The sequence below is a fragment of the Mustela lutreola genome, chromosome 10, assembly GCF_030435805.1.
Source record: "Mustela lutreola isolate mMusLut2 chromosome 10, mMusLut2.pri, whole genome shotgun sequence".
Lineage (NCBI taxonomy): Eukaryota > Metazoa > Chordata > Mammalia > Carnivora > Mustelidae > Mustela > Mustela lutreola.
This window is the reverse complement of record NC_081299.1, coordinates 47,271,499-47,287,906: the sequence shown is the minus strand read 5'-3', so window position 1 is coordinate 47,287,906 and position 16,408 is coordinate 47,271,499. Positions and strand designations below refer to the sequence as shown.

At 37.8% G+C, this 16,408-nt stretch overlaps 1 protein-coding gene and 1 long non-coding RNA gene across 7 annotated transcripts in view; both read left to right on the top strand.

Annotated features, from left to right (window-relative positions):
• The window catches only part of MYSM1 (Myb like, SWIRM and MPN domains 1), a 44,593-nt gene that overhangs the window by 25,365 nt on the left and 2,820 nt on the right, over positions 1-16,408 (top strand). Inside the window, exons 13-21 of one of the 6 annotated variants that reach the window (XM_059135369.1) lie at positions 2,599-2,653; positions 2,990-3,040; positions 3,751-3,825; positions 4,443-4,631; positions 5,563-5,695; positions 10,777-10,882; positions 11,063-11,117; positions 12,121-12,284; positions 14,870-15,129. In XM_059135369.1, coding sequence (XP_058991352.1) covers positions 2,599-2,653; positions 2,990-3,040; positions 3,751-3,825; positions 4,443-4,631; positions 5,563-5,695; positions 10,777-10,882; positions 11,063-11,117; positions 12,121-12,284; positions 14,870-15,014 — 973 coding nt within the window. In that variant the 3' untranslated portion in view covers positions 15,015-15,129. Of the gene's footprint in view, positions 1-2,598; positions 2,654-2,989; positions 3,041-3,750; positions 3,826-4,442; positions 4,632-5,562; positions 5,696-10,776; positions 10,883-11,059; positions 11,118-12,120; positions 12,606-14,869; positions 15,130-16,408 lie in introns of those variants that run through there. The other 5 variants (XM_059135368.1, XM_059135373.1, XM_059135372.1 and 2 more) reach the window with 5 other exon arrangements.
• LOC131808976 (uncharacterized) lies at positions 5,702-9,589 on the top strand. The gene is made up of 2 exons (XR_009345014.1): positions 5,702-8,140; positions 8,356-9,589. It is a non-coding gene; the product is annotated as an uncharacterized LOC131808976 (long non-coding RNA).

Here is a 16,408-nt window from a genome sequence, read left to right as displayed (position 1 = left end):
TATGTCCCTAGGTAAGTTACATAAAGCCTTAAGCCTTCAGTCCTCACTTACAAAGCAGTGATTATAATAGCTAACACTGTTAGTTAGCTATGTTTTAAGCACTCTATGTATATCAATTCATTTAATCCGCATAACTACTCAGTGCAGTAGTTAATATCATTCCCATTTTATAGGTGAGGAACCTGAGGCACAAAGAGCTTGAGAAACTTGCCTGTGCTTGTTAGTGGTAAGGCTGTGATTTAAATCCAGTTAGTTGAGTTTAAGAATCCATACTGCTAACCATTACATTACACATCACTTCTCTAAAATAAAAATTAAAACTTACAGTTGTTTTGAGAGTGAGTTAAATGAGAAAACTAAGTAAAAAAGATAGGCATCCATAAGCTAGGACTCCTCATCCAGTATCCAGACATTTGATTTTCTGAATTTAAATGTGAGGCATATTTATTGTCATTTCTAGGCCCTTGTTCTAGTTTGTCAGGATCTTTCTGAATTCAGATCCACTTTTCTCATTTAGCCTTCATAGCTTTGAATTAAAAACATTTCAGTAGGCTTATCTCTTCTGTCATTGACTACTGATTAAAATGTTTAACTAAGATAAATATAAGCCTTAGACATTATTCATTGTTCAGTCAGCTCCACATTGCTATGGTTAACCTGTGTTTTTTCATCTTATGCAAAAGAAAAAGCATAACAGATATCTTGCTTATGTTCAGATAAAATATATTTGAATCTCTGAGTCTGCTAGTTACTAGCAAATCAGTTCTTTCAAAAATGAAATTTAGGGGCACCTGAGTGACTCAGTGGGTAAAGCCTCTGCCTTCGGCTCAGGTCATGATCTCAGGGTCCTGGGATTGAGCCCCACATCGGGGCGCTCTGCTCAGTAGAGAGCCTGCTTTCCTCTTTCTCTCTCTGCCTGCCTCTCTGCCTACTTGTGATCTCTGTCTGTCAAATGAATAAATAAAATCTTTTTTAAAAAAATGAAATTTAGATTTACTTATCATGACTTATATTTTCCTGGATCCATTATTATTATTCTTAGTAGTCACCTCTGCACTTGCTAAAGGCTCAAAATCAGCTGTTTAATAATCTTTTCCAGAATTTCCCAATATATACATCTAATTTCTCTGCTTCTAAAGTCTGCTTTTGGGACACCTGGGTGACTCAGTCAGTTAAATGGCTGCCTTCATCTCAAGTCATGATCCCAGGGTCCTGGGATCAAGCCCCACATCTGGCTCCCTTCTCAGTAGAGAACCTGCTTCTCCCTCTCCCTCTGCTTGCCACTCTGCCTTCTTGTGCTCTCTCTCTGTCAAATAAATAAAATCTTTAAAAAATAAATTCTGCTTTTTTTGTGTTTTGAAAATAAGCCCAGGGGCACCTGGTAGCAGGTCGTGATTTCAGGGTCATGAGATCAAACCCCAGGTTGGAGCCCCAACGTTGGGCTTGGTGCGAGGCTTGGAGCTGGCTTGGGATTCTCCCCTCTACCCTCAGATATGCACACATTCTCTTGCTCTCTCTCTCAGAAAATAAATAAAATGAAAACAAGCCATTGCAATAATTGCCTCTTCATAGCACTCTAGTAAATTTTTCCATTCTGTATATTTCCTCCAACAAGATAGTGGGGTTTCACATCATGCTTCTTTAGTCCTCTGGGATGCATACACTGTCTTCCTGTTCTTTTTATTCATGTTGATGAAGCGCTTGTTTAATTTGAGTATCTTTCCCCTTCATTCAACAAGTATTTCTGAATGCTTGCTATGTATCAGGCACTGTTCTAGGCACTTGGGATATGAAGTGTCTGTTTTTCTGGCACTAACAGTCTCTGGTAAAATAGGAACTAAATAGTCCTGCTCTTTTCCAGTCGAATAACATGAACATATTCCTTGTTTGGGTTTTTTTTTTTTTTTCTTTCTTTCTCTGGACATAGCCTAAAGAAACCTTATTAATTGATCTTAATATCTTTCTCAAATCTCAGTTCTTTACTGGTAAAAGCCTTTCTGACATTTCTCTCAGATTTACACATGCTTTTGTATTATACCCATATGTGCCCCTCTTTTTGTCTTTTTTTTTAACTCTTTCATTTTAAAAAAGGTTTATCATAGGGCTTTTTATATACATTAATTTCTTTAGCAGAACTGCTTGTTCTTTATTCATTCAGCAAAGATTTGTTGAGTCCCTACTCTGCTGATACTGTACTTACAAGTGTTTTTGAGAAACTTCCTTCTTGAACTTTCTTACCCATGTCTTGTCAGGGAGTTAGTTACATTTTCTTCAAACTTTTTGAAACCTGCTTTCAGTGTAGGTCAGGGTGTGGGTACTTTACTATTTCTTTTCTTTGGGTATTAAAAGAAATTAAGGCGACAGAATACTTTCTCTTAAAGGTCTTGTCATTTCCCATCTTTTTTATTGAGTCTGAAAAAAAAAAACCAGTTCTTCTTTCAAAAGGGTTGTATGGAATTAATTGTCCTTAAGAAATTCTCCTAGTTTAGTGTTTTTCTGATAATTGGGGTTTAGATTATTGATGCACATTTTCTAATTTAAATGAATGTGATTCTTGGTCTATGTTATTGAGATTGTGATTTTTTTTTTCTTTTGTAGCTCATTTGATCCCTTCCAACTGATACCTTGTAATTTTTTCAGTGAAGAAAAGCAGGTACTATTATGCATCAGTGAATAGTCATAAATAATGCCCCGTTAGACATGAAGTATTTATTTTTCTGTGTGTGCAAGATATATATGCATATGAAAGATTGGACAAAGCAAGGTGCATTAAGGGTCAAAAGAGTGATACAGATGGGAAATGAAAGAGTATTTCTTCATGCTAGGATTTTGAATGATAATATTTTAAAAATCTCTGTTCTGTGCTGAGCCTTGGTTGAGAATGAGAACTTGGTGTGACATGTGAAGGAGGAAAGGGTGGACATTCCAGAGGAAGAACAAAATCTCTATTTTTATGCTCCCCCATTTTTTTTTTTTTTTTATATTTCAGGAGCCATTTCAGGTGAAAGTGGCTTCAGAAGCACTTTTAATAATGGATTTGGTAAGGATAATCTATTGTGTTTACTTACTCTGATTTCTATTCTTGTGTATTTTTATTGCAGGCTTAAGAGAGAGTATGGAAGACGTGTATTTTGGATCTTAACTATCCTCTTTTACAAGGAATCTAAAAAATAAGTCTTTTCTTTTGGAGAAAAGCCAAACAATTGCATGTTTCCATATTTTAGAGAAAATAAATTAATGTGAGTTTTGCAGACTGTTTATCATCATTAACCCTATATTCATTTTCTGGTATCCTTTGTCTGCGGCCTTCTAGATAACTGCAACAAACCACAACTCCTACAGTTTGGAGGCTCTGTTGGCACTAAATTCCAGAGACCTCCAATAGTTGTGTTTGTTTCGGGCGTTTTTCTGTAGGAGGACCCAGAGTGATTTTTTTACTTTGTGTCCTTATGATACCTTTTCTGAGTAAGGAAAACAAATGGTATCTTTATTTTGTAAATTTAAAAACAGCATCTTGGAGTGTTTGAATATTTGGTTCAAAGCTTCTCAGCTGGCAGTGAAGATAAATCTGAAATCCTAAATTTCTTTGCACTGAGCCTAGCATCTGATTCCTCTGCTATGCTACTGTATTTGAAAAGCATAGTTACCATACTTGTAAATGAGTCTCTTGTAATAAGTGAGTTTTACTCTGATTTTTTTGTCAGATGGACTTGTATGTTTGGGCTAAGCCTGTTTTGTATTTCTTTTTAGCATGCTCATGTGTCTATGGCAGAAGTGATTGGTCTGCTAGGAGGAAGATACTCAGAAGTTGATAAAATAGTTGAAGTAAGTTTTCTCTGTAAAAAAATGTAATTATTTAGTACTGCTACCATACCAAATATTTTTAACGATTTCAATGGATATAATTAAAATATAGACTTTTACCTGTGATGGAAATGAGACTATGCAAATGTAGGTTAGATATTCCCAGGAGTAAACTAACGTTCTGTTTATTGACCACTTGTTTCCTTTTACCATCGAGAAAGGGCACACTGCCAGCCAGGCCTCCTCATTGCTTTCACCAATAAAAAGCTACAACTACTTTAAAAGGCCAGGAAACATGCACCAACCCTATAGTTTAAACTTGGTGTGCATGATTCTGTTGCAATTATTATCATAAATAATGGGAGTCATTGAAAGACTGTATTTGTCAGATATTATATGGACTAACTTGGAAAACTAACAATTATTATTAGGCCTTGTTTGAGTAGAAAAATGGATTCTGAGTTCCTGCATACAACCATACTTTTGGTGTCATTTATTTGCAAGTTAAAGGCTACCTGTGATACTGTTAATTACTTTCATTGGCTTAAAAAAGTTTCTGTATCTACATATGAAGAACTAAAACTTTAAGAGAATTAACAGGATTTCAGGATAACTGTATGAGGATTAATCTTTTATAGGTCTGTGCAGCAGAGCCCTGTAACAGTCTGAGTACAGGACTACAGTGTGAGATGGATCCTGTCTCGCAAACACAGGCCTCAGAGACCTTGGCTGTGAGAGGCTATAGTGTTATTGGATGGTATCATTCCCATCCTGCCTTTGATCCAAATCCTTCCTTACGAGATATTGACACTCAAGCCAAATACCAGGTGGGCCTCTAGGTCTTATGTGATGTTGTGTGTAAATAATTGTACTTTTTCTCCTCCCTCATTGCTTTCTACTAAATAAATGTATTTTTAACATTTCTAGCAGAGTGTTGGCATTTCTAATATTATTTACATCTGGAGTTTTGAAATAACTGCATTTTTTCTGATCAGAAGAATAATATGTGTTTATTTAAACATCTGGGAAATCAGCTATTTTGTTTAGCCCAGACAAACCATCTAAGTAACAGTAATAAGTACTCTGAGAGCTTTTAAAAACTGGTGGGAACAGGGCACCTGAGTGACTCAATTGGTTAAGCGTCTGGCTTTTCATTTTGGCTCAGGTCATGATCTCAAGGTCATGAGATTGAGCCCCACGTCAGGCTCCACACTCAGCGTGGAGTCTGCTTGAGATTCTTTCCCTCTTGCTGCCCCTACCCCTCTTCTGCTCATGCTCTCTCTCAAATAAAAATAATATCTTAAAAAAAAAATTGATGGGAACAACTAGGATAGGGACTGGGTATACAAGTGAATTTTGCATCTCTGGAAAAAAATGAAGTTTTGTTTTATTCTGATAGTTTATGTTAAATGGGTGAATGCTTTTGCTGTAGGCTGCTGTTAATAAATTATTACCATATTGATAAAGATTATAGTTGAAGCGTAGTGAAAATAATTTGTAAACATATTCATGATACAGATTTTGCAGGCCATGTGATCTGTATAAGGGTCATTTCTGCTTGGGTTGAGCACATTTTGACCTGAAAAATTTCAAGTGTGGAATGATACATATTTCATTTAGTTGCTGTTTGGATGTGAGGTTTTTAACACACTTTTTGTTCCTTTTTCCTCCATTAGGTGTTTAAGATGTTGGTATGGGTAAATACTGATTTTTAAATTTATGCAGTCAAGACTAATTATATTTTTCTTTTTATTGTAGAGTTACTTCTCCAGAGGCGGTGCAAAATTCATTGGAATGATTGTTAGTCCTTATAATCAAAACAATCCTTTACCTTATTCCCAGATTACCTGCCTGGTTATAAGTGACGAAATTAGCTCAGATGGCTCTTACCGTAAGTTTTCAACTAAGACAACTTCACCCTGTTCCTACCTTGATTTCTTTGAATCTTATATACCAAAGAATTTACAACTACGTGAAGCTATGTGACGGAAAACTTTGTACCCTCAAATAGGGAATCACTGTTTGCACACCATGTAGTGCAGTTATCCTCTTACCTTTGGTGACTTCCTTCTAGATTCAAGCCCCTACTGTATTACCATGACCGATGGGCAAAAGGATTACAATGTGGAGAAGAGCTTGGGCCAAGCAATGTCCATGTTAAGTACAGGCCTACCTCCGAGATATTGCAGGTTTGGCTCCAGACCACCACTAGAGTAAATATCACAGTAAAGTTAGATGAATTTTTTGTTTTTCTAGTGCATATAAAAGTTATGTTTACTTTGTACTATGGTTTATTAAGTGTGAGGTAACATCATGTCTAAAAAATGACATACATACTTTACTGAAAAAGTACTTTTACTAAAAAACGCTAACCAGTATCTGATCTTTCAAGGGGTCAGTCAGGAATCACAAATCACCATAACAAATATAATAAAAATATTTTGATATTGCAAGAATTACCAAATGTGACACACAGACATGAAGTCAGCAAATGCTATTGGAAAAATGTTGCTGATAGACATGCTTGACCATAGGTTTGCCACAGACCTTCAGTTCCTGAAAAACACAGTAACTATGAAATGAAGTGCAGTAAAACGAAGCATAATAGCCTGAGGTATGCCTGTACTAGAGATACTGCTGTAAGCAAAATACACAAAGTCTCTGTTCTCGGGAAATTTCTTACGAACACAGACTGGCTTTCTCTGCAATGGCATTTGAATGGGAAAAACAAAGAGAAATGACCACACTGTCACCTGCTCTCCTTGGCCTCCCAGTTTTAGGCTTAACAGTGCCAACTGGTTTCCTTCTCTTAGTTTCCATTCTGTCCCAAAAAAGAATGTGCTGGGCTTAATCCATCACATGATTTGGTTCCTTTGGGAATTGTGTTCACTTGTGGTCCAGTCAGCTCTGGCTGGACAGGGAGTGGGTGTGGCAGACTGGGTAAAGGAGGGGAATGGAAGAAGCAAGTGTGTACGGAAAGGAAAAGACTGGAAGAGACAGTGACATCTGTAGGATGCTTACTCTCTATTCTCTATCCTTACCACTGCTGCTCTGAGAGTTCACTGTCCTCTAGATGCTGTCACTGCACATTGTACTCAGGTTCCCATTAGCTCATGAGCTCCTTAAAGGTAGATGTGATATTACACTCGTTTTTCTATCCTCTGTCTCTAGCACAAGGCCTGGCATAAAGCAGGTACTGAGTGAATGTTTAACAAATTAATGTCACTGTTTTTCATGTTGTTACTTAGATGCTATCTCTTTGGCAAAGACCCTCACGTCATTGCAATTAGTTGCTCTGTTCTTTGTACACCTGCACAACTGTAACACTTATTTCCTGCCTCCATGGTGCTTTTGCCTTTTAATGTATCTATTTAGCATGTCTCTCTAAAATGTGAACCTCAAACAGCCCACTCTGCCTTCATCTCTGTAACCCCACCAGCATGTAATCAGTTGCCTTGCATCTAGGAAGTGGTCAGCTGGTTTTTAGCTCTGCTGGTTTTTAATTGAACAAATAGTACTGACACTAACTTCAGTCCAAATAGCACATGTATATAACATTCTTTAGCCCAATTTATAAAATTTTATAAAAATTTAATTTTATAAAAAGTTATAAAAGGAGTAATCACAATTAGCTCATTCTCAATTTACATCATTTTTTTCATCTCACGGCCTGCTGGATTTAGGGAGTGAGCCTATATTCTGATGCACTCAGAGTATACAGAGAATACAAATAACTACGAGCTACATAAGACTACAAATTATTTAGAATTCAGTGAAATTTAAAATTCAGTTCCTAGAAATTTGCTTCTGGCCCAAAGGAAGTAACAAAAGACCTATCTGAAATAGCCACAAAACTGGACAAATGTGTAAGACAGTGATGTTTAGGTCATAACATCAGGCAGTGAGGGGTTATGATCGCTGAGAGATGGAAAACAAATGAGGGGAGCCCTGAATTCGCGTACCAACTTAACAGAATTTCCAGATATGACACAGGAGGAGAACCCCACCGAGAGGCTGCAGACTGAGGTGAGGTGACAGAGGGCAGACAAATGCAGCTAAACTGTACCAGAGAGTGGAAACCTACATGGAGAGCCCAACTCTGGAGATTTGTAGAAGGTACAGATTTAGTATTTGAGAGAAATACAGACCAGTGCATGTGAGGAAGAAAGTACCCCAGGCAGGGGCAGGGAACACTTGAAAGGATGAGAGGGGGACAGTACTTGATGCTCTCACAAGCTGCCATTGCACAACAAACAGTATTCAACATTATCATTATCGCAGGAAAGTTCTTTTGGGCAGAACTGTCTCTTAAATGCTTCTTAACACTGCTTAGTAGGTCTTTTTTTTTTTTTTTTTTTTTTAAAGATTTTATTTATTTATTTAACAGACAAAGATCACAAGTAGGCAGAGAGGCAGGCAGAGAGGAGGAAGCAGGCTCCCTGATGAGCAGAGAGCCCAATGTGGGGCTTGATCCCAGGACCCCGGGACCATGACCTGAGCCGAAGGCAGAGGCTTTAACCCGCTGAGCCACCCAGGCACCCTGCTTAGTAGGTCTTAATCCTAGGTTCTTCACTTTGCTCTTCTTGGAAACATTCTGGTTCACAAATTAAAGGTTTCTAGAAGCCATAGGATACCTTGTGTTACTTTTAAGTTTACTTTTTACTTAGGTTCTCTCTTCCTTGCCTGTCCTGTCTTGTCCTTTCTTTTTTCCTTTTAGGTATATACCCAAATTCTATCTTTAAAATGTCTCTAATGGATAAGCATTTTCTGTACTTGTAATAGGCAGGCAATATACTTAATGATTAGTGTTCTGATATTTTAATGACTTAAAAATATTCAGTACAGGGCGCCTGGGTGGCTCAGTGGGTTAAGCCGCTGCCTTCGGCTCAGGTCATGATCTCAGGGTCCTGGGATCAAGTCCCACATCGGGCTCTCTGCTCAGCAGGGAGCCTGCTTCCTTCTCTCTCTCTATGCCTGCCTCTCTGCCTACTTGTGATCTCTGTCTGTCAAATAAATAAATAAAATCTTAAAAAAAAAATATTCAGTACAAAAGGAAATTTGTACTGCTTTTAGTGCCACTTTTTTAACTTAGAAAAGTATTCTTACTACCAAACAGAGCTGTATGGTACACGCGCACTTGCGTGTGTGTGTGTGTTTTCATGGTTTTCCACCAGTACAGACTGAAAACACATTATTTTTTATTCTTATATTTGACTTTCATTAAGAATAGGAATTGCTTGCCTGGATTCATACCCCAGCTCTGACATTTACTGGTTATTTTATTTTGGGCAGAACACTTAGCCTCTCTCATTCCCTTTCGCCACATCTCTAAAATGAGAAAAAATTACTACATTGCTGGGGCACCTGGGTGGCTTAGTCAGTTAAGCATCTGACTTCAGCTCAGGTCATGATCTCAGAGTCCTGGGACTGAGGCCTGTGTCATCATCACCACACTCAGCAGAAGTCTGCTTCTGTCATCTTTAAAAAAATTACTACCTTGCTTACAGGGGAGTTGTAAAAACTGCTGGTAATATATGTCAGGTGCTTAGCAAATAATAGATCTTCAATAGGTAGTTGTGATTATATTGTTGTCGATGCTTATTAAGTAATTGAGCATATCAAGTAAATTATAGGCATCACCAAAAGGAGTTTGCTTAATAGCTTGTGTTCTGTGATGTGTCACTCTCCTAAGTTTTTGGAGGGAAAAAGTAAAATGGAGGAGAATTGAAATGTGAAAAAAAAAAAATCCACCTGAAAAAAAATGGGGTAAAGGCCTTTTTAGAAATACTGACAAAGTACGCTTATATTGTAAGGAAGTACAGTCGTGATGTTTTTTCCTTTCATTTTTTTTCATGCCTTCTGATTTGCTGGCATTGTATTTACTCAAAAAACCTTATACTGACAGAAACTTAGTTGAGAGGCAGTATATTGTAAAGTTAATAAGAGAAACTCGAGCCACAACTGCCTGGGTTTAGATCCTGACTCTGCTTCTTTGTGATTATATATATGCTAATGAACAGGTTATGTTCTTATTTTAGGAATAGTACTGGTAGCTGGTTCTCTTAAGTGGCCTTATATATGTGAACCACCTTAAGCCTGTCATGTAGTAAGCATTATGTAAGTTTTACCATTATTTTTATGGTATTGACTTCTGGTAATGAATCAGCTGAGCTTTTCTTTTAATACACGGCAAATAAAGTTACTGGGGGATTTTGAAGGTTATGTGAGAAATTTCCAAGTAGGCTCATCCGTGATACTTTTCCTTTCTAGCTGTGTGCATTGTATCCACCCCTTGGGCTCCTCTCCTCCAGAGTTTAGCTTGGCAGAGAAGTGCAATTGCTGCTTCTCCAGAGTTAGCCCTATTCCCTGGCTCGTGTTAGATGAGCACTTATAGGGAGGTGAAGTGAATGTGGACTCAGAAGCCAGGCAGACTTGCTGGGGCTTAAAATCCAGCCTCTTCCACTTCACCAGCCTACACAGGTTGTTTCACTGGTCTCAACCTCAGCTTCTTTGTCTGTTAAATAGGAGTAATGCTGCCTACCTTATAGCATTGCTGTAGGCTTAACCTGTGTAAAAATACAAATCACTGGGACGGAACATGTCTTGTTTAGCTTAGCTAAATGTCATTTTAAGCTCATGGTTCTGGCACAGTTTTTAACAATGCCACCTTTCACTCAGAAGGTCTCCTGGCTTGGATATAAATTATGTGATCATCCTGCCTCTCAGTTCCTTACATATAATTGTCATGCAAATGGTACTTTTACTTTTCTTTATTATTATTAATTGCTTGGCATTAATGTGCTTGATGGACCAGGTTCAGCCAGGCAGTAAATATTTAATGAATGCCCACTATGTTTAAAGTGCTGTTCAGCCGGTGTGCCAAGTTGCGAGGGTGAGGATTTTAGGTAATTAAAAGGAGATTGGGGATTTAAGAAATAGTTGATGACAGTCTGCTTCTTTATGCTTTTCTAGGGTTACCTTACAAATTTGAAGTACAGCAGATGCTGGAAGAACCTCAGTGGGGATTAGTGTTTGAAAAGACAAGATGGATAATAGAAAAATATCGGCTCTCCCATAGGTATGTACTGTGGTTTGAGATGTTGCACATCTGCAGTGTTTCTCATTAAATTAGGTTTCAGAGAAAGCCCAAGTTAAATATAAAATTATGATATATGGCATCAGTGACAGTTTATTACAAAACTGATTAGTTTATGGTATTTGTTTCATCAGTCTGTCTTCATATTTCTTCTAACAGCAGTGTCCCTATGGATAAAATCTTTCGCCGGGATTCTGACCTGACTTGTTTGCAGAAAGTAAGCTGCCTTCGTTTTAATTGGTTCTATTGTTCATAGATTCTAAAGCTATTCATCTTGATGTGTTTTCCCATGATGCCAAATGCTTTGTGGATACATTTTCTCTGTGTTTTTTTTATGGCTTTTTCCTTTCAGAAATTAATTTCTAAGAGATAATTAGTAATGCGTTTTGTTGCACACACTTGCATATAGAAATAATACTATTTTAGAATAAATTTGTCTGTACTAGCCGGTTAATTTCTTAGCAGATTAATGTACACAGTGGAGAACATTTTTCTCATTTCATTAAATTCAAAAGCACCACGTTTCCATTTAGGTTTAACAATTGATCATTTTCAGTAATAGTAATATAAATCTAATAATTACATTTAGGTGGTCATTTTATTTAACTTTCTGGTAAGAAGTAAGAGTCCTTAATTCTTTCGTTTCACTTTTTGTTTCCATATGTATAGAATTAAAGATCAGTATGGCAACACCTTTTTTTTTCTTGGTAGCAATTTAAGAAGAGAAAACTTAAACATACTAAGTTTCTTTTTAATATTTTTTACAACCCTTCTATTAAGTCCACTTTGTTCTGTTGGAAGATTAATACGCATATTTTTTTAGGAAACAGCCTCTAGTACCCTAATTTTGAAATTGTAGAGTCCTTTGTATGCACACAGATTTTTATTCTACAGGATTATTTCCCTTGGTAAATGTAACTACTAAAAAAAAAAAAAAAGGTCACAAATTTGTCCAAAGTAGAAGGCATCACACTTAAAATCTCAGGTTTGTCTCCTTTTATGAAATCATAAAGGAACTAGCCTAAGCATTTCTCCTACACTCCTACACTCTGGCTGTATGATTATTGATCATAAATTTATCACCAACCATGCTTAAAGAGACTATTTCTCATTTGCGCATTAGAAAATGTGAGATTTGGAAAGAGATACAACAATGATAGTAATGCAAACCCTCTTATGCTTTTTTTGTGTTTTAAATATAAAATTTTCTTTTTAACTAGCTTTTGGAGTGTCTGAGGAAAACTCTGAGCAAAGTGACTAATTGCTTCATTGCTGAAGAATTCTTAACTCAAATAGAAAATTTATTCCTTTCCAATTATAAAAGCAAGGAAGAGAATGGAGGGACTGAAGAGAACTGTGCTGTGGGTCCAAAGGAATTGTTAATGTAATTATTTTTAAGGAAGATCTTCTGATTTCGACTCCTTCTTTGCAAGTAATAACCTTGAAAGTATTGTAACTCAGCTAATGGTGGCACAACTTTAGTATTTTTTCTCTAGTCATCAAAATCCAAACTTTCCCACATAAATCCTGTGACACTTTTTTTCACACAGCAGTTATCAGAGTGCCATGTGAAGCAGGGTGTGCCGCAGTCTGCAGTCCCACCACGGCCGGCAGGCGCTGCTGGGGACTCTGAAGGGCTGTCTGTTTTTCTGGTGTATTCAGGTTGATAAATGCAATGTATCTCTAGTATTTATTTCTCCCCAAACTAGTCATTCCACTTTTGGTACCTCGTGTCTGTGTCTCATTAGGAGCACCTCCATTTTTGCCGTGTCTTCTGGTGAGATTTTGTTTCTGGTTGCAAATGAAATGTGGATGGATGGTCACTGAAGTAATGAACATGGATGAGAACTAGGGGCGCAGTAAATCTAACAACACGCTGCAGGAGGCCAGGGGAGGCCTACGGCCAAAGTCTTAAACATAGAGAGGAGACCAACGGAGAGAATCAGATTGCCGGTTTTTCGGTTATAGATCTTTGTTTCCATTTTACTTTATAGCAATAATAATAGAGGCTGTGCCATTGTCTCAGCTAGCTGAAACATTTAATATGGATTTCAGATACATAAAATAATTAACTTCAACTCTATGTCCACTTGGTATGTGTGATAAAACCTCATTTAATCGGAACACAGATAATCATAATTCTCAAACTAGATTTTTTTTCTACTACCTACTGCCAGGAGAAAGAGGCAGATTTTAATAATGCTTAAATATTAAATTGGAGACTTAATTTTAAAAAGAAGAAAACCTTCTAGGACATACTACATATCTAGTCCGGTTTCATATGTTTTCTAAATCTAGAACAGATGTCAGCAAAACTTTTTATGTGAAGGGACAGTTAGACAAAAACTTAGGCTTTTCAGGTCACATACTGTCTCTATCAGACATTCTTTTTTATTTTTTTTTTTACAGTCCCTAAAAAATGTAAAGTCATTCTTATTACTTCATGAGCCTCACAGAGAATGGGTTGCTGGCCTTTATCTTCCAATCCCCGCTCTAGAGAATTATAAACATTTGTAATTTATTTTCAGGTATGTGAACCTGAGACACTGAAAGGCCTTATTTACGTCATCTTCAAACAACAACAAAACTTAGAATTATGATTTACATTTAAATATATTTTCAAGTAAAATTAGCAATCTTACTGCCTCATTTGCACAGATAGATTTGAGTTTATTTCTGTGAGCCATAGAGCAATTTATACCCAACCTCCAAGCACTCTTACTAGTAAACAGTTTACACCTTATCTGGATATGGTTCTGTATTTTTACCTTTTTTGGTTGTAATCATTAGCCATGGAAGAATATGGCAGTGTTTGAGGGAGCAGGGAACCAGTTCTAGATGGCTTGCCTATGTCTTGACTCAACCCTGTGACTTCATGGTGGTGGAGTTGGGGGCGTAGGGAATATAAGCTGACTTCTATCTAAATTCTTGTGCACCTGAGGGTTAAGTTATCTTCCTGACAATCTTCCAGGTCTAAAATGCATTTCTCTATGTAGGTAGGATAAACAATGAAACATAACTTATAACACAGTTACCTTTACGACTGGGGGAGGTAAGAGCTGCAGACCAAACACCGGGAAACCTGAGTCTTCATCCTAATTCTATTACCAACTTCCCTCTGTGGCAGAGATAATGTCATATAATCTGTCTGGGCCCCAGGCTCCTCACCTATATAATCCATAGGTCTAAATTTTATGGCTTTGTTTTTCCTTCCAAATACAGAAAGTCTGCAGTTCTGTGAAAGGTAGTAATTGATTCCTTGGTACTCTTCCTTTTGACACGTTTTTCTCATTGTATGTGTGGCACACATCCTAGAAGTTGGTATGAAATAGCTCTCCTGATTGACATTTCCCTGCAATTTTGATTAATTTCAGTGATGGAAAATAATGGAAATTGCTAAAAATTCTGTTTTCCAATCTGGGTCCCCTGCATGCCAGTAGTTAAGATATTTACTAACCTAAGCCATACCGTGAGGAACTCAAAGATGGTAATCCTCAGAGGTTACAGTTTGGAGAGCACAATTTTATAAGTAATACTAACTGAGAATTTTTTTTCTGATGCTAGAGTATGTTTATCTCAAAATATTTTTTTAAAAAGCAGAAACATAAAAATATAAACCCTATTATCTGGAAAACCACAGGTAATATTTTAGTATAAATTCTTCCCCCTTTTTTCCCTTGGGCCGTGTCATTTTAAAGATTTTATTTGCTTATTTGAGAGACAGCACACTCAAGAGCATGAACGGGGGGGTGGGGGTATAGAGGGAGAAGCGGACTCCCTGCTGGGGAGTGCTGAGATCATGACCTGAACCCAAGGAAGTCGCTTAACCAACTGAACCACCCAGGTGCCTCTGGACCCGGCAATTTTAGAACGTTAAAATTTGTGGTATTTTCTTCCTCTCCTCCCTTGTTCATTCTCCCTGTTTCTCTTTTCTCTTAACATATTCTTAAAACATTTTTGCCACTGCAGGTGCCCACATTCCTGTCACTGCCAACTTGGGCTACTTAGGATAGTCAGAGCCAGGACCTTGGAGAAGCACAGAAGTCTGGAACTGAGAGGCAGTATAACATGGGAGGTTCAGGAGGCAGAGACCCAAAGAAAAACCTACCTTTGATAATGTTTATAGGAGTGGAGACAGGACCTGGATGCATCCAGATCTCTTAATCCTGATTTGATTCTTAAGATTGCACAATGATAATAAAATAATAAACTTAATTTTTTTTTTCTTTTCCTGCTTGGCTGGTGGAATTTTACATTAATACTTCTCTGATATCAGACTTAGCTCTTTTAAAAATCTAATCCCAAAGTAACATTCAAAAAAGAAAAACCAGTGAATAAAATCATCAAGATCAGACTGTCCTTACCCCTTCAGTATTTTATTCTTGAACTATTTCCAAAGCCACATTAGGTAGGACTTAGACACTTTTGCCTTCTTTGTCTTCCTCCAGAAAAAATTAAAAATTAATTCATTACAACTGCATTTGTATAAAATGAGTCTAATATTGTACATTAACATGTCCTCAACCTAAAAGATTGTTTTTTTCCTTCTGAATTTAAAAAAAATGAAAACATTTTTATTGGCCTTAAAAGTACTGGTGACCGCCTGCCTGGTATCTAATGGTGGCCCTGCCTGTATTCTGAAGGGTAGCTCTGGAAAGCTGGCAGTCATGACCTTGTTGAGCTCTAGACTTAGAGAATTTAGGAGTGTTGCTTAGAAGTAATCATCATCACGAAGAAGATAGGAGGCAGTGATTAGTTTTAGCTTTCAGGTAGATATTTTTGTTCTGACCTGTAATTTATAGTTTTGAAACTCATGCCACATATACTACCACTCCTTTTCTTTCTTCATTTCCCTCAAGCCCCACTCCCCGTTTTTCCCCCACTCCCTCTACTTACCTCTCAGAATACAGGTACAGGATGGCTCATTGAGCATTTGGTGACAGCAAGGCCGGAAGGATAGAGTTGAACAGATCCATTCGTATTTCATGGAAGCTGATTAGTGCTGCCCCAGCCTTCTCTCCAAAACTCACTTCCCCCACAGGAGTGGGGTGAGGTCGGTGATGTGGGTAACAAGCAGGGTCAGAACCTCTGCAGCTGTCTGGGCAGCAGGGCGGTGGCTGCCTCGACAAGCCAGCCTGAGCAGGCCTCCTGCTCTTTGGTTTGCCCTGTTTGTCTTGCTGGGGCCTGATGAGGTGCCTGGAGGACTTGGGGGAAGTGCTGTAGGCAGGATGCTCCAGACTGATTCTTCGCACAGGGACAAGGGGACCTGTGGATACCTGACCACCCGACATACAGCTCCCTAGCTCGGGTCATCAACAGGCATTCAGTGGATGAGTTTCTTAGTAGGAATTAAGTAAGGGTACCCCAATTTTGAATTTTTTCACCTACACGGCCCTCTACCAATAACAAGACACTGTAAGTCCAGATTCCTACATCGTGGCATTTGGGAAAACTTAACTTCACCCAAGCACAAAGGAAAAAGCACATTTTTATCATCATCTCTATCAG